The sequence below is a fragment of the Ostrinia nubilalis genome, chromosome 22, assembly GCF_963855985.1.
Source record: "Ostrinia nubilalis chromosome 22, ilOstNubi1.1, whole genome shotgun sequence".
NCBI classification, from domain to species: Eukaryota; Metazoa; Arthropoda; class Insecta; order Lepidoptera; family Crambidae; genus Ostrinia; species Ostrinia nubilalis.
The window spans coordinates 9,313,247-9,335,953 of NC_087109.1; the positions used below are offsets into that span (position 1 = coordinate 9,313,247).

General features: G+C 40.4%; 3 protein-coding genes across 3 annotated transcripts in view; all 3 read right to left on the bottom strand.

Moving 5' to 3' along the window:
• Nucleotides 1–128: 128 nt before the first annotated feature.
• LOC135082995 (sushi, von Willebrand factor type A, EGF and pentraxin domain-containing protein 1-like) lies at nucleotides 129–16,614 on the bottom strand. The gene is made up of 17 exons (XM_063977755.1): nucleotides 15,625–16,614; nucleotides 15,330–15,553; nucleotides 15,013–15,126; nucleotides 14,428–14,608; nucleotides 14,267–14,346; nucleotides 13,616–13,798; nucleotides 13,036–13,162; nucleotides 11,371–11,549; nucleotides 10,461–10,605; nucleotides 9,933–10,051; nucleotides 8,465–8,627; nucleotides 7,259–7,419; nucleotides 6,559–6,732; nucleotides 5,984–6,178; nucleotides 4,449–4,619; nucleotides 1,791–1,935; nucleotides 129–891 (listed from the first exon to the last, which is right to left on the bottom strand). Exons 1-17 carry the CDS (start codon nucleotides 16,401–16,403, stop codon nucleotides 597–599), a joined length of 3,435 nt encoding a protein of 1,144 aa, XP_063833825.1. The 5' UTR covers nucleotides 16,404–16,614; the 3' UTR covers nucleotides 129–596.
• Nucleotides 16,615–16,702: 88 nt separating this feature from the next.
• LOC135082996 (protein lev-9-like) lies at nucleotides 16,703–21,065 on the bottom strand. The gene is made up of 8 exons (XM_063977756.1): nucleotides 21,059–21,065; nucleotides 20,725–20,907; nucleotides 20,233–20,412; nucleotides 19,726–19,848; nucleotides 19,295–19,406; nucleotides 17,312–17,481; nucleotides 16,926–17,017; nucleotides 16,703–16,819 (listed from the first exon to the last, which is right to left on the bottom strand). Exons 1-8 carry the CDS (start codon nucleotides 21,063–21,065, stop codon nucleotides 16,703–16,705), a joined length of 984 nt encoding a protein of 327 aa, XP_063833826.1.
• Nucleotides 21,066–21,084: 19 nt separating this feature from the next.
• LOC135082816 (protein lev-9-like) overlaps nucleotides 21,085–22,707 on the bottom strand; it is a 118,751-nt gene continuing 117,128 nt past the window's right edge. The window contains exons 7-8 of the mRNA XM_063977578.1: nucleotides 22,190–22,366; nucleotides 21,085–21,432 (exon numbers count right to left, since the gene is read on the bottom strand). Of these exons, the coding sequence (XP_063833648.1) occupies nucleotides 21,407–21,432; nucleotides 22,190–22,366 (203 nt within the window). The 3' untranslated portion in view covers nucleotides 21,085–21,406. The remainder of the gene's footprint in view (nucleotides 21,433–22,189; nucleotides 22,367–22,707) is intronic.

Below are 22,707 nucleotides of genomic sequence, written 5' to 3' on the forward strand. Positions count from 1 at the left end.
TACTGGTGTAAGCATGGTCGGAATCTCGCGCGTGCGCAAGCTGTCAGACGACAAGATGGCGGCGTCAGACAACATGGCGTCGATGTCAAAGAAGACTTTCATCTGATCCGCTTTCAAAACGTAACCAGATAAGATTGAGTATATTTTTTTTAATAGAAATGAGGACGCAACGAAAACTAAAAGTAAATTACTTTACACAATAAAACAATTTTTCCTAGACCAAAATTATCTTTCATTATCCCTTCTGAGCAGCCTGTTGACCCTAAAGATCCTGTTTTTGTATGACTGTATGGGCGCTCGACGCAGCAGACGCGATGCGGCGACGCGCGTCATAGCGGCTTTGTAGCTCTCTGGAGTTAGCATGGCGGGCGTCTCGCGCGTGCGTAAGCTGTCAGACGACAAGATGGCGGCGTCAGACAACATGGCGTCGATGTTTTATTTAAGATGAAGAAGATTTTCATTTGATCCGCTTTCAAAACGTGACCAGATTAGATTGAGTATTATTTTTTTTTAATTAATAGTCAGAGAAATGAGGACGCAACGAAAACTAAAAGTAAATTACTTTACACAATAAAACATTTTTTCCTAGACCAAAATTATCTCTCATTATCCCTCCTGAGCAGCCTGTTGACCCTAAAGATCCTGTTTTTGTATGACTGTATGGGCGCTCGACGCAGCAGACGCGATGCGGCGACGCGCGTCATAGCGGATTTGTAGCTCTCTGGAGTTAGCATGGCGGGCGTCTCGCGCGTGCGCAAGCTGTCAGACGACAAGATGGCGGCGTCAGACAACATGGCGTCGATGTCGCCGTTCAACATCGCTAAGGAATCTGAGGTGGTGAAGTTTGAGTTTGGAGTGCAGAGCGGGATCGCGTTCGACCATTTTCTGTTCCTGTTGGTTAAATTGAAGAGGTTAGAACAGTTTATTAAATTATGTACAGTCAACAGGACAAAAGTGAGCTAGTTTTGACATTTTGAAACAAAAAAGTGCTAATAGTGTCTTATTTATTATGTTGACTGTACATTGTCTTGGGTAAATCTTGGGTTCGTAAAACAAAACAATGTTGAAAACTCGACTCAATCTCGATGAAGAAATATTTTCACACGAACACCGCGTTTGCAGTTCCTTGAAAACCCCCCAAATCAAATTTCAAAGACAAATAATTTCAGGATCCTGCATTAAATTAAATTGGTAGAAAAACTGAATTGCCGTGGGAACGATCCCTCAGACTTGAAGTGTAAAATCACTTTCTGCATTCACAAATAATGGGTCATTTACATTTGTTCCAATATTGTTTAGTACAATGAACTGAAATCAAGTGGCAGTGGGCGGGGCACATAGCTCGTAGAGACAATGGCCGTTGGGGCAGAAAAGTTCACAAGTAGCGACCACGGGCTGGAAGACGTAGCGTGGGCAGGCCTCCCACTAGGTGGTCCGACGATCTGCTAAAGGTCGCGGGAGGAGCCTGGATGCGGGCAGCGCAGGACCGTTCATTGTGGAAAACCTTGGGGGAGGCCTATGTCCAGCAGTTTTTTTTTATGTGACAGGAGGCAAATGAGCAGACGGATCACCTGATGGTAAGTGATTACCGTCGCCCATAGACACCCGCAGACCCAAGGGCGTTACAGGTGCGTTGCCGGCCTTTAAGGTGAAGATACGCTCTCCTCTTGAAAGCTTGCAGGTCATATCCGTCCGGAAACACCACAGACGACAGTCCATTCCACAGTTTGGTTGTACGGGGTAGGAACAGTGGACGTCATTTAGCTGAAACGAACGAACAATGAACTTACTTCAAACACCTCAGCATGGGCGCTCCTTTCAGCCTGTACCCTGGCTCGCAGGTGAAGGTGACGGTTTCCCCGATCTTATAGTAGAACTTGACGGAGGACATGCGACCGGATATGGTGGTGCCTGGGTACGTGCACGCTTGGGCACCTGAGGAAAAATGCTATGGTTAGAGGAATAGTGGTATGCACTAATTACTTATTAGGTATGTGCATTACGTTTGTAACTTCATAATGTGTACAAACGTCAGCAATTCAACAGAATGAGGATCAGTACTGTTGTAGAAAATTCAATAAAACTAGTATCTACGTTAATCTTTAAGACATAAGAAAGATATATCTTTTTGAATTATCCAAATCGGACCATTACTTACGAAGATATTAAGTAATAAACATAGGCCGTTTTTGCCGCTAAAAGACAACGCACGCAGGGCCGCGTGACGTCATTATATCCGAATCGAGCGCAGCCGGCGTACTATTGGGATGGAAAATATTTTTTTCCAGCTAAACTATCAGTTTTAGAAAAAAACTTTTAATAACATTTATTCATCAAAATAAAGTAACCTATCAACCAGTAATTTTTAAAAATAAAAATTGTGAAAAATAAGTATCGTATGTCCAAAAACCACATTTTTATAGGATTCGATGGAATGCGGAGACGCGGTTGGGGTGAGTGTAACTTTATGATTGTTTGTATTGAACATAATAATACATAATATGAGTGCTAATACCCAGTTTCTGGCCTGGGGGGGGGGGGGATAAGTCATACCCAGCTTATAGCCTCGGGGGAGGGGCAAGCCTTATCCAGCTTCTGGCCTTGGTAAGAGGGGGGGAGAGGCAAGTCATACCCAGTTTCTGGCCTAGAGGGGGGGGGGGGGGAGTCATACCCAGCTTCTGGCCTAGGGGGAAGATAATAGATAAGATTAAATAGATTTCCAGGAGGGAGCAGCTGGCCCGCCCATGGGAACGGCGAATAGATAGGTAGGTACGTAGGTTTAACTCAGAAAAACTAAATAACAGGTAGGTATTGCGTGTACGACCCGACTCGACTCGAGTGGCGACCACGGGCTGGAAGACGTAGCGTGGGCAGGCCTCCTACTAGGTGGACCGACGATCTCGTAAAGGTCGCGGGAAGAGCCTGGATGCGGGCAGCGCAGGACCGTGCATTGTGGAAAACCTTGGAGGAGGCCTTTGTCCAGCAGTGGACGTCATTTGGCTGAAACGAACGAACGAACGAACGATTGCGTGTACATCGAAATGATCTTCATAGCAATGTCTTGTAGCCTAGGCAGAGTGTATCTGCCTCAGCTATACTTATTGTTAGAAGTAAATAAATTAATATTTATACATTTTTATATTTTACTTGGACGAAGATAATTGACTCTAACAACACTTATGAACACTTTATTTGAATAAATCGCCAAATATACCACCGCGGAGACCCTAATCGCGTCTCCGCGTTCCATTGAATCGTATGAGCGTATGGATTTTTTGCGATATTTCTCACAATTTCTATTTAAAAAAATTACCTATCGATAGCTTACTTTATTCTGACGAATAAATGTCATAACAAGTTTTTCTCTAAAACTGATAGTTTGGCTAGAAAAAAAATATTTTCTATCCACGCAGTACGCCAGCAGCGTTCGGATCGGATATAGTGACGTCATCGGTCCCGCGCCAAGCGGTCAGTGAACTTTTTTAGTAATTTGGCCATAACTTCGTCAATTTTTGTCGTAGAACAAAAATTTTTGGACTGTATATTAAGGATTTCTTAGACCTATAAATCTGCATTCACAGCTAAAAATCGAAATGATCCTCATTACAGAACTTACTAACTTGATTCCTCAAAGGGTAGGTACAGTGAAAAGGGTACAATACACACACAGTTATCCTATAACAGCGGGACTGCAGAAAATGTTTGGCCATGTATATGACTCTGCTTTTTTTTCCCGTATAAGACTAAAATTTTCTGCAATCGCTGTCTTAGTTTGCCTGGATAGGTTCTCCATAGAGCATTTTCTTCATATTTTGCTGCCTCCACCGTCCGTTGTCCTTTATATGATCCACATAAGGATGGTTCTTCTATAGTGGAAACATAATATCTCCTGCTCCGCACAAAACAATAGTGACTCATATAAGTCCCCTGGAATTCCTGGAAAGGCACATAAACTCACAAGTAGGCGGCTTATCGCTCCACCGTCCGCTGTCCTGGCACACCAAGATAGTTAGGTCTTCCATGAAGGGTATGCTCTGGGTTGCAGTGGAACTATAGCTCGTTCCCGGCCCTGTACGGTGGAATAGTGACTTATACAAGTCCCCTGGAAAGGCACACAAACTCACAAGTAGGTGGCTTATCGCTCCACCGGCCCCTGTCCTGGCACACCAGGATGGGTCTTACATGGAGCGTGTGCTCTGGGTTGCAGTGAAACTGTAACACTTCCTCTGCCCTGTACGGTTTAATAGTGACTTATACAAGTCCCCTGGAAAGGCACACAAACTCACAAGTAGGCGGCTTATCGCTCCACCGTCCGCTGTCCTGGCACACCAGGATGGGTCGTCCATGGAGCGTATGCTCTGGATTGCTGTGGAACTACAGTACATCCCCTGCCCTGTACGGTGGAATAGTGACTTATACAAGTCCCCTGGAAAGGCACATAAACTCACAAGTAGGCGGCTTATCGCTCCACCGGCCGCTGTCCTGGCACACCAGGATGGGTCGTCCATGGAGCGTGTGCTCTGGGTTGCAGTGGAACTGTAACACGTCCCCTGCCCTGTATGGGGCTCGGCCGAGGACGTAGCCTGATGCTGGTGGAGGCAGTGCTGGGCAGGATACCTCTGTGGAAGATATTTTGAAGTGAAGTAGATAATAAAGGTTGTGCAGGAATTAAAACACATTTGTCGACTATCTGATGGTATACTTCTTTAGAAAGAAACACCTTTAGACGTATTTCCTTACAAGACGTCCCCGTGGATAACAGTACGAAACTTTACCTCTCAGTTCACGTGACAACCATACGATTATCAAAATTACACTTTATATTCTGATCAAGCATTTAAAGATCATTGAGACACATCGGTGTCTCCTCATATCTGTGAAAAATCTGACCGAGTCAAAAGTGACCCTCACGTCCAAACACTTTGCATTCACACATCTTCAATCCACAATTTTGAGCGTAACTTACCTCTACAAACAGGGAAGGGTCTGGCCCAGTCCGCGGCCGGCAAGCAGACCGTCTCAGCGGCCCCACTGAGGGCCCACCCCGGGGGGCACGAGAAGGCCGCGCGGCCCCCTACACCACGTGACACTACCGCCACTCGGGGGCGCCTCTTCCCTTCGTGGAGGAGTTTAACTGGCTTCTTCGGTTTTAGTGAGACCAGTTTTGAGACCCCTACTAGCAGTCTTTGCCCCTCACAACACATTCATTATGTGTGCTTACCATGAGTTTATTTATTTATTTACACTTTTGCACATACAACTGTACAGTGGCGGACTTAATGCCAGGTTTACATTAGGTGTGTTCGCTAGCGAGTGCGTCAAAAAATTCTATGAAGATTTCAGTTCTTTAAAGTAGCCTCTAGGGGCACTGTACAATTTCAAGTCGCTAGCGAACACACCTAACGTAAACTATTACCATGAGTTTGTGGTAAGCACACTATTCTTGTAAAGAATATCGAGGCATCAAGACTTACCTCTACAAACAGGAAAGGGTCTGGCCCAGTCCGCGGCCGGCAAGCACACGGTTTCAGCGGCCCCACTAAGGGCCCACCCCGGGGGGCACGAGAAGGCCGCGCGGCCCCCTACACCACGTGACACCACCGCCACTCGGGGGCGCCTCTCCCCTTCGTGGAGGAGTTTAACCGGTTTTTTTCGGTTTCAGTGAGACCAGTTTTGAGACCCCTACTAGCAGTCCTTGCCCCTCACAACACATTCATTATGTGTGCTTACCATGAGTTTATTTATTTATTTACACTTTTGCACATACAACTGTACAGTGGCGGACTTAATGCCAGGTTTACATTAGGTGTGTTCGCTAGCGAGTGCGTCAAAAAATTCTATGAAGATTTCAGTTCTTTAAAGTAGCCTCTAGGGGCGCTGTACAATTTCAAGTCGCTAGCGAGCACACCTAACGTAAACTATTACCATGAGTTTGTGGTAAGCACACTGTTCTTGTAAATAATATCGAGGCATCAAGACTTACCTCTACAAACTGGGAAGGGTCTGGCCCAGTCCGCGGCTGGTAAGCAGACCGTCTCGGCGGCCCCACTGAGGGCCCACCCCGGGGGGCACGAGAAGGCCGCGCGGCCCCCTACACCACGTGACACTACCGCCACTCGGGGGCGCCTCTCCCCTTCATGAAGCGGTGTGTCGTGGACCACGTCCCCGCATTCTACGCCTTGAAAGATAATTTCAGTATTACAGTTAATCTCCGTAGGGTTAAAAAATGTCGCTGAAAATCTATACTACAGATATTGGAAATCTTGTGACATAGTGAGAAACGTTGCAAAATATTTATCTCTTGGAAATTAATCATCAGTTACCTATAGTATCTTGTGGATGTCGCGCTATTTTAATTTAAAAAAAAATTCAGTTATCTTCAGGTCTTCGTTATTTAAAACTAGGGGTTCAGCGTCAGTGCGCGAATGAAGTTTTCATTCAGAAGAAGAGCAAGATCTCATGATTTTCTACCAAGCAACACTACGAGATCTTCTCGGGGCACTCAAAATTGGATCTGTCAGTGAAAACTAGACTTTATTCGCTTCAAATAAGACTCACTTTCGCATACAGGAAGAGGCGCGCTCCAGTTGCCAGATGCGCGACACGTCAGTGCATGCGCACCTAACAGCGCGTTTCCATTGGCACAATGGAACCGGATCTCGATGCCGAGTCGCGTGCCTAGTCCACTGGCGACCAGCCCGCGTCTTATAGGCAGGGGCGGACAGTGGACATCTGAAGACAGTTAAATTTTAGTGTTAATGATGACTACATGATTAAAGATAACTAACTAAAACTTAGTTTTATCAGCAGGGGAGAACAGTTGGCATGGGCGCATGGCAAATTATATTGGTGATGAAAGATAAAATAAAAAAAAATATAGTTATAAAAGCTACTAAAGCTGTGTAAGAATAATTTGCTAGATCGTTGTTCATTATGCAGATGTTTAACGAAGATAATGACCACAATAACATTTTTTGATTGGTTATGGCAAGATGTTTAAGCCTGTGAGTCATTTATTTGTCATATTTTTATGTTTCATTCTAATGTTCTTAACAATGACATTGTGCACGATTAAAGAAATTCCAGATATGGTCCTTCGAGCCGGATTTGTGTAGTAATATTGTATGGACCAAACCAGGATCAAGAAGATTTTATTTGAACTAGTAGATTGTTTTACAACCATAGCTTCTTAAAAACCCATATTACTAAGAAGAAATCCGTAAAATATTTTTTTTATGTAGGTTAGTTAATAACGTACCCTCAACAATAATCTCCACGTGGTGACTCTGTCTGGCAGGGGTCTCGCAGCGGTAGATTCCTGAATCCTCCTTCACAGCTCCCAAGATGCTCAGGCGATACTCCAGCTGGCTGTCCCTGCCAGGATCCGTGGTCCAGCCTTCGGTGTATTTGCGGTCGGAACTGAAAATATACACCACAAAATTTTTATCACCGAAAATTTTTTAACAGGTTATGTAGAAACGTGTGAAAAATTTAAAGCAAAAGAAAAAGAAATGTTTTTCATAAAGTTAATTTTTTTATTAAATTTTCTTTAATCCGTATTTTACGCTTCACAGCTTTGTCACTCCGCTGCTCGCTAGAGTAGTCGTACGCGCTCGCACGTTGCATCGATCTGTCCATCTCGCTCACGCCTCGACCACGCTTCCAGTGTTATTATTACATACTTAGCTAACTTAGACCATTTTGAATTCTAATAAGTGTTACAGTATCGTACGTAAATAGTGCTAGCGACGCGTGTGTCCATAAATTACCAATTTTAGGAGGAAATTTTGAGTCACTTTATTTAACTTTTTTTTTGCACAAATGGGATCAGTATCAATAACTCATTACCCAAAATTTTTTTTTCGGTGTTAAAAATTTTGTGGTGTATAAGAGGCTATGCTAGAATGAGTTTCGTTTTAACTAAATGACGTCTAATTGGACGGTCTCTTCCAAGGATTTCCTGAATAACTGGGCCTGCGCTGCCCTCATCTTGTTGCTTCTCGCGACATATCCTAACTACGATATCATCCCATCGTAACGCCAACAATAACTGGCCGTCATTTTGTTACTACTCATAGGGATCCACCCTTAGACTCAACAGATGTAATGTCTTCGTAATAGTGAACTTTTTTTAGAAGCTTTATGTCGCCTTCGTCAAGTTATGAGTATCATTCTGTAATAAGAAGTCAAACTGCACATGGCCTTCCCCAAGGATATACGCAGCAGCCCGCATATACACAATGGGCGGGGCACATAGCTCGTAGAGCTGATGGCCATTGGGGCAGAAAAGTTCTTGAGTTGGGACGTGTAAAAGTGATTTTTTAAAGCCTACTTACAGAAATAAATGAGTTTTACTGAGTTTCACGAGTGTGGGCGGACCTCTCTCATGGTGGAACGAAGATCTGGTGAAGGTCGCGGGAGAACTTGGAAATGATATGACGCGAAAATTTTATAAACAACTCACTCAGGATAATGATGCGTGACATTCCACTTAGGGTTCCCGAACCTCCTCATCCAGAGGCACTCCATATGCAGCACTGTACCAGGGTACACCAGCAGTTTCCCGTCGTTGGTCTGCGCGATGGGACCTTGGGAGTGCCTGAAGAGAATCGTCGGAGGCTTCTCCACTGAAACAATGTGCGGAAGTTTGTAAGAAGCTTTGGTTTTTTAATTCACTGCCACTGGATTTATATTTGTCAACGTGAAATTGTGAACTCCGTCAGTTTATAATATAACGCGTGAGATTGTAAACTAACAGTTCCGATTTATATTATTAGTTCAGATTTATAATCTGACGGAATTCACAATTTTGAGGTGACATCTTCATTTCATTGCCCTTAATGTTGCGTGCCCGATAGGGTGTACGAGTATAATGGGTGAGCAATAAATATTTGAGTAATTAGTTAAATTACAACATATTCAATTTGCTACTGTAGCATCTATCTATAAGCGAAGCACGGTGCTATTTTCGAATCATAAACAATTTGATTAATTTTAATAGCTAAGATGAAAAACCTTTAAATGAATGAGTTTACAGTCGCTAAGTAAAAGTTACTAAAAATAAATTATTGTGTATTATTTTTTCTGCTAATGCTTGTTCAAGAGACTCCGACTAAATCAAAAAAATATTAACATATCGCTTAACAATAGCAAGTCTAAGTAACTGAATTAAGTAGGCTTTTATTTTAAGAATCGAGAATTTTATAAAAACTTTCTTGTCAGAGTGCAGTTTGCATAAAATGACCCCAACTTTTTAAAGAACCTGTAAGTGCGGAACTTGTTTCCTCAAAGGAAAGGGAGCCAAATTTAAACCTGTTGTCTCAGTTAGACATCGCGCTGGAATAAACTGGATATTTTTCACGTGAGTACAAAATTACAGGTCATTTTGTATGTTAAGAGATAATAGTAATAATATATTAGTCCATGCTGTTACTCAAAACTCAATTTATGTTACAACAGCTAGTAGACTGGTGCAAGTCGGCTCCAAGACAGGCCTATGCAAAACTTAATGACCCTATGCAATTTACAATGTACAATGGTTGGATGATGTATCGTTCCCCTAAAGAAACTACACTTTACACATTTTACGATAGATGCAGGACTAGGAGACTAAAGGACACTAAAGGCCGTAGCACATTTATCAACCCGGAAAGGAATCGTAACCGTATTAACTCGAGGCAGTTAGTATTCTTTGTATGAAACTCCATACTTAAACACCGTATCGTAAACGCCTCGCCAACATATCGAAAAAGCCTTAACTTTAGACGAACTTAATATTCACAAATAGAAAATCAGCACGCTAAAGCTGATAATCTTAATTTAGAAACCGGGGGTAATTGTAATATAGTGGTGATCTTAATAGAAATGGAATCGAAACTTGGACTAAATCAACTAGGACTGCTTAACTTAAAAATACTTGGATTAATACTTACTGGCATAATCGTTCTCTTGGTTGAGTCCGAAGCAAGTGGGCTTGGCGCCGTCCCACGACCCGCCGATGCATTTGCGCTCTTGTGACCCCGTCATAGCGTACTTCCCAATGTCACTGCATCTGGAATCATCATCATCATCAGATCATTTAGTCTCCACTGCAAGAGCACGATCCTCATCAAGAGGTAAATTGAGGATTTGGACTAAGAATACTTCCAATGCTGGACAGACGGGTTGGGGAGACCTGATGTTCGCATATTTGTTCCTTAGTCGCCTTTTCGATATCCACGTTACACAAGTATTAAAATCGGACTGGGAAGATAAAAGGATATGACTTTGAGTGTCTCTGTCCCTGTTTTTAAAAGAGAAGAGATAGGCCTTTCAGACATGGGCCCAAACTTATGTTACGAGTATATTTTGCCACATAATAAGGAAAAAAATACTTTTCATTAATATCAAATCATTTTATGGTCAATTTTGTCGCAAAAGAACTCATATCACAACCACTCAGCCACTCAGCTCTAATTTACCTGGACACAATAATAGCGCCAGCCGGGAAGTCCACCGTCTCAGTGATCTGCATATCGTTGTAGAAAGAGACGACATGAGGCTCTTCATTCCTGAACGTGCAGCTGTTATTGTTCAGCAACTCCTCGCTTTGGGCTTCCAGCTCCTCTGCAAACAAGTCCTCCTCTTATGTGTGAGAAAAACATATTTTGTAAGTAACAATACAATATAGGACAGGTCATTGTGGAAATAATTGAGGGCCTGTCCAGCTGTGGACGTCATTTGGCTGAACGAACGATTATGAACGTGTATAGTCTTGTCCTGAATTGGGCATTCCGTATTATACAGTACATTGTGTATTAAGAAAGAAAAAAATATTTATGTATTATTATAAAAGAACATTAAAAAAAGTTTGCACTAGTGGTCTGCTCCATATGAAGCCATAACGTTGGTATTCTGCAGACACCATGACAGTGCAATAGGTAATTACAGCATCGTACTAAATCATACTAAATGACAATAATAATTGCTATACTTAGATAAATGCTAATGACAGCACTTAACATAACCCATAATGATTTATTCTACCATCAACCTATGTGCCAAACATGGTACATACTAGCATAATTATTATAGCTTACAGTTCATTAGCTGCAACATTGCTATTTCAAAAATAGCAGCCGATATTAGTAGGTATCAACTTGAAGTAAAAAACTTATAAATTAAATTCATTTAGGTGCGTAGGTAATAATTATAAAAAAATTATTCTATTCATGACTTTAAAATTACTTAAAGACAATTAAACCGGATTATTTATTTCAATAATTTAATTGGGAAATACCGTAGAACGTCCAGCTAGATAACGTAAGATGCAAGATGATGATGTATCTAATTTAGAAATAAAGAAAAGTAAACAAAACTCAGGACACTTACCACAATTGAAACTTTTCCCGACCCAGTTTCCGTGTTCGCATATCAACTTCCATGTTGTTTTTTCACCCATAATGGATGCTATGCATCTGAACGTTATTTCAGTTCCATGGGGGTATCCCTCCATGCCCATGGTGCCATTGACTTCGGCTCCATCCCGATATATCAGAGTTCCCTGGACCCTGAGAAATGTTTGGGAGAAATTTTCAAGGTTTTGATATCATTTAGAATGAAGTTAGTAAAGAAGCTTGAAAGAAAGTCCTTAGGATGTATTTAATTTTTTATGTCCATTAAGATTTCATTTTTACAAGATTTAAGTGTCTCAAAAATTTGTTGAAATTCTATAAATGACAATATAAAACACGTCTCGACAGCATGCACTAAACACCAAGAAGAAATGTATCAAAAAGTTGAGCAACAAAAATTAAGCTTGGCCAAGACATAAAAAGCCAAAACCACGGCCATACAAACAGCTGACTGAACAGACATACATAAAAACATTTTATATGAACCTACACAATAACTAAGCCCTGCCTTCTGAGGATTTGAAGACCTATTGTTTATGAGGAAAAAGTTTCTTTATAAGAAACAGTAAGAAAAAAGTGTTGGAAAAATGTCGGAAAGATGGATGAGCCCAAATAGTTGGTGATCATAATGGTGATGTTATCGAAATTGATGAAGAGGTTGTGGTGATGATCAGAAATATGATGAAGATTTTAAATAAGCAAAAGTCCGAACCTATAAGGCTCTCACCAGGGCTTCGCATCCCTGAAGGCCTGTGTTCCCTTCAGCCTATCATCCAGCCAGCAAATAAGAAACGCAGACTCTTTGCAAAAACCATTATTTTTTTGTAACTCCTCATCCTTTATAAGTGGACGATGCCATCTTGGTAAGTTGTTGTCAAATTCTTATCAAAATTGGTAGTTTTGAGAACAACTTACCAGAGACGATTACAATACACCATACAATAGCAAAATAAACAATAAACGAAACGGAAAATTAACTGATGCGTTCAAAGCACATGGGCTAGTTCACTTTTCCAGTGTCTTTTGGAAATTGCTGTCGAATTGTGCAACTCAACATCTATAGCAATCACTTTCAGTATACATCCTTCCAAAGACAATTAAGTTCTTTAGAATGAAAATTGCGTTTTATCGGTCTTATTTAACGATGTGACTGTTAGTTAGACTGTAAACTTTGTGGACATTGCAGCATAATATTTGCTACACTCTTTCCCCTCAATCAAAATTGACAGTGAGTTGATGGTACTTATCAAAAACATGGTACGAGAAATTTATCATTTAAGCACATGCCTACTTAGACAGCGGACTGCCCAAATCACATTTGAGATATCTAATAAGTCAGTGATGGATGGATGTGCAGATTAAAATATAAGGGAAGTAGGTAATTGTGATAGATGATGAATTAACCAATTAGACCGTAGCTAATTAGATAAGCACCGGAAAAGTTAGCCCAAAACACATGAATGTTGCGGTATCTCTGAATGAGATGTTATCAAATAACATAACACACATAAGCTACAATGAAAGCTTTGACAAAATCGACATTGACACAAGAACGAGAATTTATAATTTTTTTGTTGCTTTAAATCTTTGTTTGAGGGTTAAAAGATGTAGGGTAGGTGATAATTCTGTGAGTTTTCGTTACCTAGCTGGTGGTCCACATTCTGTGACAGTTTTCCCATCTAAATCAGGTTCCAGTTCCGATATGTCTTCCCTGACGATGTCAGACCCGCTTTGGTACTCGGATGTTGGTCGAGGTCGGGACAAATTGGCTGTAAACATTATCATCATCATCAAATCTTAGTAAAAGTAGCCTTCATCTTAGTAAAATCATGTGCAAAAGGTTACCTACATTATTGAAGACATTGAGAACTTACGAGTATCTTTTTAGGGCTACGAGCACAGAACATTGACACACATTCTAATATCCAAAGAAGGGTACTTATTGAATAAATTTTATGTGGTGGTGATGCCATTTTCCCCAATAATAGTGGAATCAAAAATGGTCCCATCATAAACCATCTGGAATCATCTTCATCATTTCAGTCATAGGGGCTCATAGGCCTCCCCCAGTGATTTGACTTAATAAAGGTAGCAGGAAGGCGCTAAATGCAGGCCGCTACCAACCGGCCATTATGGAAATCATTAGGGGTGGCCTATCTTCAGCAGTGGATGTCCTACGGCTGAAATGATGATGATGAATGAATATGACTATCTACACTTACCTAAAGGCCGGCAGAAGTCATGCACAGTCGGCTGCAGTCGCCCCAAGTGGCAGTTCAGTGTGGCAGGCGGCGACCGACCGGCTTCACACGCAATGTTCACTGACGAAGCATGGGCTACAGTCAGACCAGCTCGGTAGCCCGCTTCGTAAGTCGCACCGTGTAAGAGGGGGAGCTCACAGGGAGCTGGTGAAGAAAGAAAGAACAATTCAATTTTGGACAGCGTAACAGAGAATGAAAGAAAAGGAGAGAATGTTTGTTATTTTGGTCATTAGAGCGAGATAGACAAATATCACAATGTGCTACAAACATACAATAGATCTATAACACATAAAACTGGAGTAACAGCATTATAAAGAAAACGATGATGTTGACGAATTATAAACTAACACAACCAGAAAAGATTAGTAGAGAGAGAACGTACAGTTTGGACCAATACTGCATTGAACAATATTGGCCTCCTCAGTAAGTAGTTGTTTCTAAGAAATAATGTGTACTGCCTCCGCCAGTGACCTTTCGCATGACGTCATTTGACTGGCAAGAGGGCCTCTCAGCAAAATATTTGTCCAGAAGTAGAAAGAAATGTAAGTCAACTTTGCTATGATCTGTCTGATCTAAGGACAATAATTAGAAAAGGAAAAGGTTTTGCATTACCTGCCACACATTCTGGCATGCTTGTAACAGCCCACTCCCCAAGCCAGCAGCGAAGATTGGTTGGGCCTTGCACGTTGTATCTGAAAGTTACAAATTGGCCCTTTAAATTTTGCTTCAACTGAAAACCGCCAAAAAAACCCAAGTAACAAGCAATAACTTACCCATACTCACAAGAGAAGTGGATGACCTGCCCATTGGGTACTGGATCAGTTTCATTCAATTCTTTCTCCTCTCCATGAGTAAGTCCCGATGATCCTAGCACTTGGCTGGCCGTCATCAGATGGCCAGGGTCGGAAGGCATTGTGTATATCCCATATTCTGTCGAAGGCACGTGACAGGGCACTACAATTCACAAAAAAAATGACACTTACTATTCCCATTTTTCCTATTCTTAGATTTGAGGATATTGGTTGGAATAATCCAGGTTTTGTAACTGTAAAATCATGCGCATTCGAAGGGTCATCATTCCAATGCAATAGTGTAAAGATTTTAGTTTTACCCAATGCGAATGCCATTCTAATTCCAAGCGGCATTCTTTGTAATTGGAAAGCGAGCAAATTAAAAATTAGACATGAAAAAAAGTTGAAAATCACGTCATTCTTTACAGATAATATAATCAATTCAATATCAAGAGTTAATTTCAGACATATTATACTAAAAGCTATAGACAAAGATTACATTTTTGTAAAGTCCAAATGGTTTTTCTTAGGCACCTAATTTAGACAAACAAATAAATATTATCTTACATATTTCGCACTTCGGTTTCTCTGGCTTCCACCTTCCCCGAACACATTTGGCTGTAGCGTTTGGTTCCAAATTCAGTCCGTAGCCTTTACCACAAGCCACTCTGACGATAGTGCCTGTAGAAATAAGCCAGTTTTAGAGATTTTTTGGTAAAGTAAGTATTTTCTGTTTTTCGTAGATTTTCAAACTTTACTAGCCTTCAACCTCTGGCTAGAGTCGATTCCAAACTATATCAGAAACTGCCTAAAGTAATTTGGAATTATAAGAATTTTCGGATAAATCTAAATCAAATTCTAAATTAATATACAATCGTTTTTACCAGAGCTGAAGGTATTATTTGGGTCTCGGCCATACTTCACAATCTCTATGTTCACGTAAGGTTCGCTCTCTATCGGTTCGCAAGGGCTCTTCGGTCTTCCCTTCTTGCCCTTCTCAGTTTGATTCCCTTGAGCTGCCCCTTCGATGATTTCTTTCGTTTCTGAACTTGCTTCTTCAGTACCATCGGTTTGTTGTTGCCGAAGCCTACCTTTACTTTCACGGCCTCTGTAAAAGACGTTAGAATTAATGAAAAATTATTTGAAATATTAATTTATTTATTAACTTTGTTAACTCACGATTTTGGTACAGTAGCTGTCGTTTGATTCAGTCTATCAGTCTTTCTACTCGTCCTCTTGTCTCGCTTATCTAAAATATTATCAACCTCAGTAGAATTTGTATTATTATACTGTAGCGGTATTAGAGCCAATTCCTTATTATATTCCTTTTCAGTCTCATTATGAGTATTATAATCTAATGGTATCACTTTTAAAAAATCGTTTTCAACTTCATTCGTCGATACAGATGATTCCGCACCTACGGCGCCAGGACTTGTAGTCCATATTTCCCTATCAGATTCTTCTATATTTACAAATCGTTTAATCCTGGACTTTTTTGCTTTGTCTGGTGTACTTGTAGTCACCTGAAGCGTGCTGGCAGCTTCTAGTTCTAAATTTATATCTTTTTTAGTTTCTTCGCTGGTTTTTGCATTTGAAAACCTTTTTCTTCGTTTATCGACGTATCGTTCAAAATAATCATGTTTCAGTTTGTTTATATCTTCAGCGTTAATGCTATTATCGTTTCTATGATCTGGAAAGAGTCCTCCCTTTAAAACTGTGACATGTGAGAGGTCATCAAATTCATCTGAATCTTCGTACTCAGATGTATTGACGTTATCAACTATTTCATCATCTTCAGGTTCGTATACAGGTTGGTAAGAATATAGTCTGTGTCCTATAGGTTCTCCATGAACGTTGTAAACAGTGTAAACAGCTGTTGGGTAGTTTTCGTCATCTTTGCCTTCATGTCCTGTACCAGTTGATAGGTCTTCTTCAAAACCTGAGTCGTATTTCTTCATTAGTTTAAAATTTGCATGGCGTAGCGTAGGTTTTTGGGTGTCATGGTTGTATTTGTCATATAGCTGATCTATGTATTGCTGTGTAGGGTCCGTGCGGCGTCTAAGATTTGTGTAGTATTGACGGAGATACGCTGACCTTCGATGTCGGATTTCAGGTTCTGTGATGGAACGGCGTCTTCGACTCCATCTTATGCGTGGGTGTTGGTATAGGGTGCACCTAAAAGGCAATTATGAAGCATGTTTCTTTTATGTATTTAAGAACCAGTGCATCAAATAAAAATGGTAATAAAGTTAGTAACTTACTTTGGTAATTCTCTAGGGCTCCAATGGCCACCAACGCAAGTGGCACCTGGGGGACCCTCTGACAGTACGTATCCCTTTTCACATTCATACATGATCTGTTTATTGTTTACCACCTGCAATGTTACTTTATAAATACCAAGTTTTTAAGCAAGTGATATAGCATGTTTAAAATGTTCATTGTTTTTGAATCTTAAAACAAAGCAACAAGGTTCAAATTACCTTTTTGACGTATGGTCGATAGTCATACAGGCCCATGTTTCCAACGAGGAGTACTTTTCCATTGACTATGTAACCGGGGAACGGGCAGAATACTGAAAGACAAAGAAAGCAAATATACTTAAAAAGTAAACAAGAATTTTGGATCGTATTCTCACCAGTGCAGAACACAAATTAGCCACACCACTTCAAGAAGTAAATAAAGTCCGGTCGCTGAGCAGATAGAATTTCGTAAAATGACCTCAAGCTCGCACACTCACACGGCGGCCGCCCGTTAGCGAGCGTGACAGCATTATAATTACGCGCGAGCGATAAGGATGGGTAGCTTGGGGTCATTGTACGAAATTCTATCTCTTCGGCGACCGGACTTTAGACTCAACTCAGCGTACCTTCTTCACACTTCGGAGCTTCCCCGCTCCAGTTCCCAAAAGAACAGACCACGATTGGATTCCCTTTCAGCTCGAAGCCGTCTTTACATCTGAACCGAGCCTTCATCCCGTGCTCCGTTTTGGGGGCTATCACCATCCCATTACGAGGATTTCGTGGCATTCTTTTGCATCTGAAAATAATTTTATAAAGACATATTTTATTATGAAGACATTGATCTTGATCTTCATACTTAGGGCAGAGAAGGGATAAGGCCTTCTTTAACCCAGATACTCCTGAAACTTTTTATACTTGTCAATTTTTATAAATTTTTAGTATGTTTCTAAATAGAGGTCAAGTGTCCACAGAAAAATATTAGAAAATTTATTGGTCAACTGGAAAAGCCGGAAAATGGGTGGTGTTTTAACACCTGGTCGGAGAATGGACTACTACCACAACTACTACTATGAGAAAACACCATACTATGATTTTGTTAGGTTTAAGAGTTAAAAACGAGTTGTAAGTTATACTCATTTATTAAAAAAATACCAAAATCTTATTCAGAAGTATGGTATTATGGTAAGACATAAATCATAGCCTAGGATGCTTTAGTACGTGGCGCATTTTTTACACCAAATTGATTTTTTCTTGCAAATTTTACATGTCAGTTGCGTGTAGTACCTACTCGTAAGTAAAGTAGTACATAGGGAGGGATGTAAGCTCCGTGGACCCTGGTTGTGGTGCCATTCTTCATAAATATTGTTTCGGAGTATGACTGCTTTGCCATGTATATTTTAGACATTTTGGCCCAGAACTTTCACAGAAGGTACTTGCACCATATTGCATTGTTGTAATTGTGATTGCGGTAGTTTTATGGCAGAAGAACTAATTGCATTGGAGGCGTCATTAGATTAATTCGTCTTACTTTAAAAAATCAGAGAGCGGGATGTTATCATCTTTATCTGAAGACTTGTCGTACAGTACTTTTGCCTAGGTATCTCTAAGTTGCGAACCTGGAAGTTCACGAAAAATAGCAATAGAAAATTTACACGCTATAAGTAGTAATGCAGAAGCAACGGCTGAATATTCTGGTGAAGAAGACTATTTACCTTATAAAATCTTCCAGGTTATAGTTAGATAAACGGAACCAGGCTAACCTGGAAGATTTTGTAAGGTAACGTGGTCTTCTTCATCAGAATATTCATCCGTTGCTTCTGCATTGGCATTTTCTGGTGGTAAAATTGCTATGTGATTCGGTATCTGAGCATCGTCGTAAATGTTTTCTAATACGTCCACAATTTCGTGAAGTCTCAGCGGTCTTTTATATCGTGACCTAAACTTTTAATGAATATACAGGTTAGACGTCGATTATGCGACCAGGTGTTAAAACACCGATCGTAATTTTGTCACAAAAAGTCTCAAAAATGTAAAACTTTTCAAAAACATATGTTTATAGTTTTGTAGCTAACAGTAGTACATAAAATAATAACTAGTATAATCTAAGGTATTACTAGCAAGTTTATGAAATATCTTACCATTTATTAGACGTTTTTGCACAAAACTAAATAACAGAATTCAAAATAATAAAAAAACTAACAAAATAAAGCAAATATGCGATATCGAACATACTCAATTACAGCTTGATTCGTAATGAAGAGAAAATACAAAACAGTAAACAAATTCTCGATATTTTTATAATTTATCTGAGGATATTCCGAACTACTTTTTAGCGGTGTTATAACGCCTGGTAGGAGTAAGTGGGTTAACTAACCGGGGGCCCTATGCATTTATAGGGATCCTTTTTCCTAAAAAATCAAAGAAGTTGCAAAATTTTTGATCTTTTCAGCGATCAAGACAACATTTGGTATCTGTTAATAGTGGTTTTGAGAGCAGACAGGGGGCAGTAGGTACCTCACCTGCCCAAAGTATCCAGTGGGATTGAGAGGCTTGGAGATTGGGAATCTAAAAGTATAATGAGTGTAAAGAACCATAGAAAATGGCTTTACCTGGCAGGTTGACATCTAGGTATCTGCGTCCAGGTGCCATTATTGCAGGTGACCGCAGCATTGTTCGAGGGAAACTCGTAGTTCTTTTCACAGTCCACTACTATTATTTCACCTGGAAAATAAAATAAAAAACGCTTTATCCTAATAGTAGTTTACTGGGTGCTGGATGTAATCCCAGGAAATGTTACAAAGTACGAATTTCAGCTTTTTGATACAGTTATTATCAGTTATCTTCTTGAAGAAATAAGTGGATGGGGTATTTAGCTTAGCGGTTTGATTTTGGATATTGTTATAAGACACTCCAAAACTATACTGCTAATTAGGTTTGTAGAAAATCTCAGTCTTTCGAAAACAAATGTATGGTGTATTCAACGTTGTTTGCCAATCTGTCTCACTCGTATATGGTGGTGAATTGGTTTGGTGATGCTTACCATGTTGCACCATAGAGGAACTGCCGACTATCTGGGTGTTCCCTTCTTGTGTTTCATTTTCTCCGGTCTTGTTCTCAACCAATACTACACGTCCTTGAGACACATGAGGGACTACGCAGGGCGCTGAAATTAATGTTATTATGCTTTTATTATTTGTAGCATTAATAAATACAACCCGGTCGAGTTAACTGCGTACCTGGCAGCCGTGACGTCACATAGACGCTCTGATACGGACGGGGCGAACGCGGGGAGGTGTGCGGGTAATGGGAGGAAGAGTCGCATTCCAGCGAAGTGCGCAGTTAGCTCGATCGGGTTGTAGACAGGAGCCAGTAAGTAAAAAGTTTGATATTTTCAAAGGCTTTTGATGCCTTTTTGTTTTCAGTTAAAACACAAAATAATAAGGTAGAAGGCTCAAAACATTTTGACAGAGAGGAGTTTCATGTGCTACTAGATGCATAATTTAATCAAACCAAGATGATTATTTATAAAAAGGAAATTATGCCTTACCTAAACACATCGGCAAAGGGTGACTCCAAGTGCCATCGCTCTGGCATATCGCTGACCCGTTGCCTTCCATCTTCATGCCATCCTGGCATCTGAAGATGATAGATGCCCCCAAACCAGTCCCCGAAGAAATGTTTTCAAGCCAACCATTCCACAGTTGGCCGGGGTGACCACAGTTGATTTCTGAAAATTTTCATGCTTTGTAACTTGTATAACTGTATCTCTTTTTTATGTTGATTGTAGTTAAATAAATTTTGTCATAGACATAAATGAGACCTAGCAGCATACCTTGGATATCTTACTACCTGATGTAGCAAACATAAATGAATAAAGGAACTAAGGGGATGAAAGTTTGTCCGTCCCAGTAAATTAATTAAAATTTTTAATGCTTTTTTGGAAAGAAACGCAATTTACGCAATGTTTTGGTCAGACGCGCCTGAGATAAAGATTCTGTGAAAGATTTAAATCCTCTATGTAATTCTATTTAAATCTCACCTTTGCAAACAGGCTGCGCCCCAGACCACTTCTTGTCTGCTCCACATCTCCTCGTCGCATCACCGACCAGTCTGTACCCATATTTGCACTCGTACGACACGACAGAGTTGTAAGCGCACGAAGTGTACACTGCCTTGCCATGTCGCGGCGCTTCCGGCGGCGGGCACTGCACCTGAGTGACCACTAGATGGCGACACGCGTCACTTTAACGTAACTCTCCATTTAAATCACAGATGGCGCTGACAAAAGTTGCTGAATCACGATATTAATACTCAGAAGACATCAATGAAACTATATGATTAGTAAAGCTGAAAATTCACATGCAAGAGGAAACGAAGCATGCAGTAAATGAAACAATCATTTATTTTTTTGTCTTTATTTCGCTACAGCATAGTATAAGATAAAGTTATGAAATTCTTTACAATAAATTCTTGCAATTTCAACATCGATTAAAGGCTTCACTACTTAAAGAATATTAGTATATCATCTACGTAAATATAGCTACAAGTATTGTTGGCTATATAGGCAGTAAAGGTATTTTTGACATTATTTTATCATGGCCATAATAATGTTTTGACTTTTACTTAATTTAGGAAAGTCGTAGTTGTATAGAACTTTATAGTAATAACAACTAATATAGTTTAATAACAAATTTGTGACACTACATAATGTTATGATCGATTCAAACTGTGTCCTTCTCTCCTCCTTCTATTCAGCAGCAGGAAAGGAGAAAAAAGATTTTTAAAACATTTCATTAAAACACATCTAACTTTAATGGAAGTCCCACTGGTATTGCGGTCTAAATGTCAAGGAAATCGCACTTTCATTTTGGAATAAAATATTTAAATTCACTCGTCGTGAAGAATTATACATTTCAACAATCAAACTCGACCGTAATGATGTTGAGTACGAAATTAATGAAGTTTTTAATGTTGATTTTAAAAAGTTCGACCTAGTGGGAGAACCATTTGCTAATTGCGTCATGACAATGGTATTGCTCAATGATAGCCATGATAATAGCCAAGTACCAAGCTTTACATGCCAACTAGTCATCGTATAACAATTATGTAGACACTTGAAAAATCCACAAAATCCGAAAAACCATGCAACATTCCAAATGATAGACGACACTGATCGGCAACTACATTGTCACGAAGCAATGCCAAGTTTTGCGTTAGTTTCAAAATGTTCCAATAGTTTTGATAATGAGTCTGCAAGAACATTCTTTTGATATTAAAGTTTAAGAAACATCAATACCTAAAGTAAAATCTCTAACACTAAAACAAACGAAATTCACACTTTAAACGCCATAATTATACAAATACGCTGATCAAATTGAGCATAGAGGCACTCCTCAAAAATCTTTGTAATGGTATAGTCTTTGGTGGTATCATCCAAGACTTCTGATCGCTGCTCCAGATCAGACTCATCATCAAAACTGCTCATCATCACATCGTCTACTTACGGACACAGGTAGGCAGCTCCTTGGGGGCCCAGGCCCCGTCGGACTGGCAGTAGCGTTCGGCTTTGCCAACCAGCTCGAACCCTTGGCCACATTGGACTACGGCCCGGCAGCCGAAGGTATGGCAGTCTGCGGTCACCCATCCGTGGGGGACGTCGCCTGGCTCGCCGCATGAGCGGGCTGGAGGTAACGTTTGAAGACTTAAATTTCTTTTGGATTATCTATAGACTTCCTATAAACTGGACCATCACTGGTTGGATTTTTATTGATGATCAAGCTGTAGATCCTGGCTACACAGGATTTGCAGCAGTGGGAACGAGAAGTGGGAATGGTCCCGTTTAGACTTCCCATCCTACAGGTGACTAATAAACATGATTATTAGCGAAGGTAAGACAGCTAGGAGCCTTAGCCACACTTGACATTTAATTTTAACAGTAAGTCAATCTGTTTTGCTAGTAGGTATCATAGAACCCCTTAGTATTTTCCATCTCAAATCTTTAGGCAACTCCTTTATTGGATTG

Excerpts from the sequence above, each read along its gene's own strand:
- LOC135082995 (XM_063977755.1), bottom strand. The coding sequence starts at position 16,403 with ATGAAGAAATACGACTCAGGTTTTGAAGAAGACCTATCAACTGGTACA. Across the intron at positions 14,347-14,427 it reads CACTTCTCTTGTGAGTATGG|ATACAACGTGCAAGGCCCAA; the intron begins GTAAGTTATTGC and ends TGTAACTTTCAG. Across the intron at positions 10,052-10,460 it reads GGCGCTATTATTGTGTCCAG|ATGCAGTGACATTGGGAAGT; the intron begins GTAAATTAGAGC and ends TGATGATTCCAG.
- LOC135082996 (XM_063977756.1), bottom strand. Across the intron at positions 19,849-20,232 it reads CCCTTTGCCGATGTGTTTAG|CGCCCTGCGTAGTCCCTCAT; the intron begins GTAAGGCATAAT and ends CATTAATTTCAG. Across the intron at positions 19,407-19,725 it reads TTCCTCTATGGTGCAACATG|GTGAAATAATAGTAGTGGAC; the intron begins GTAAGCATCACC and ends TTTATTTTCCAG.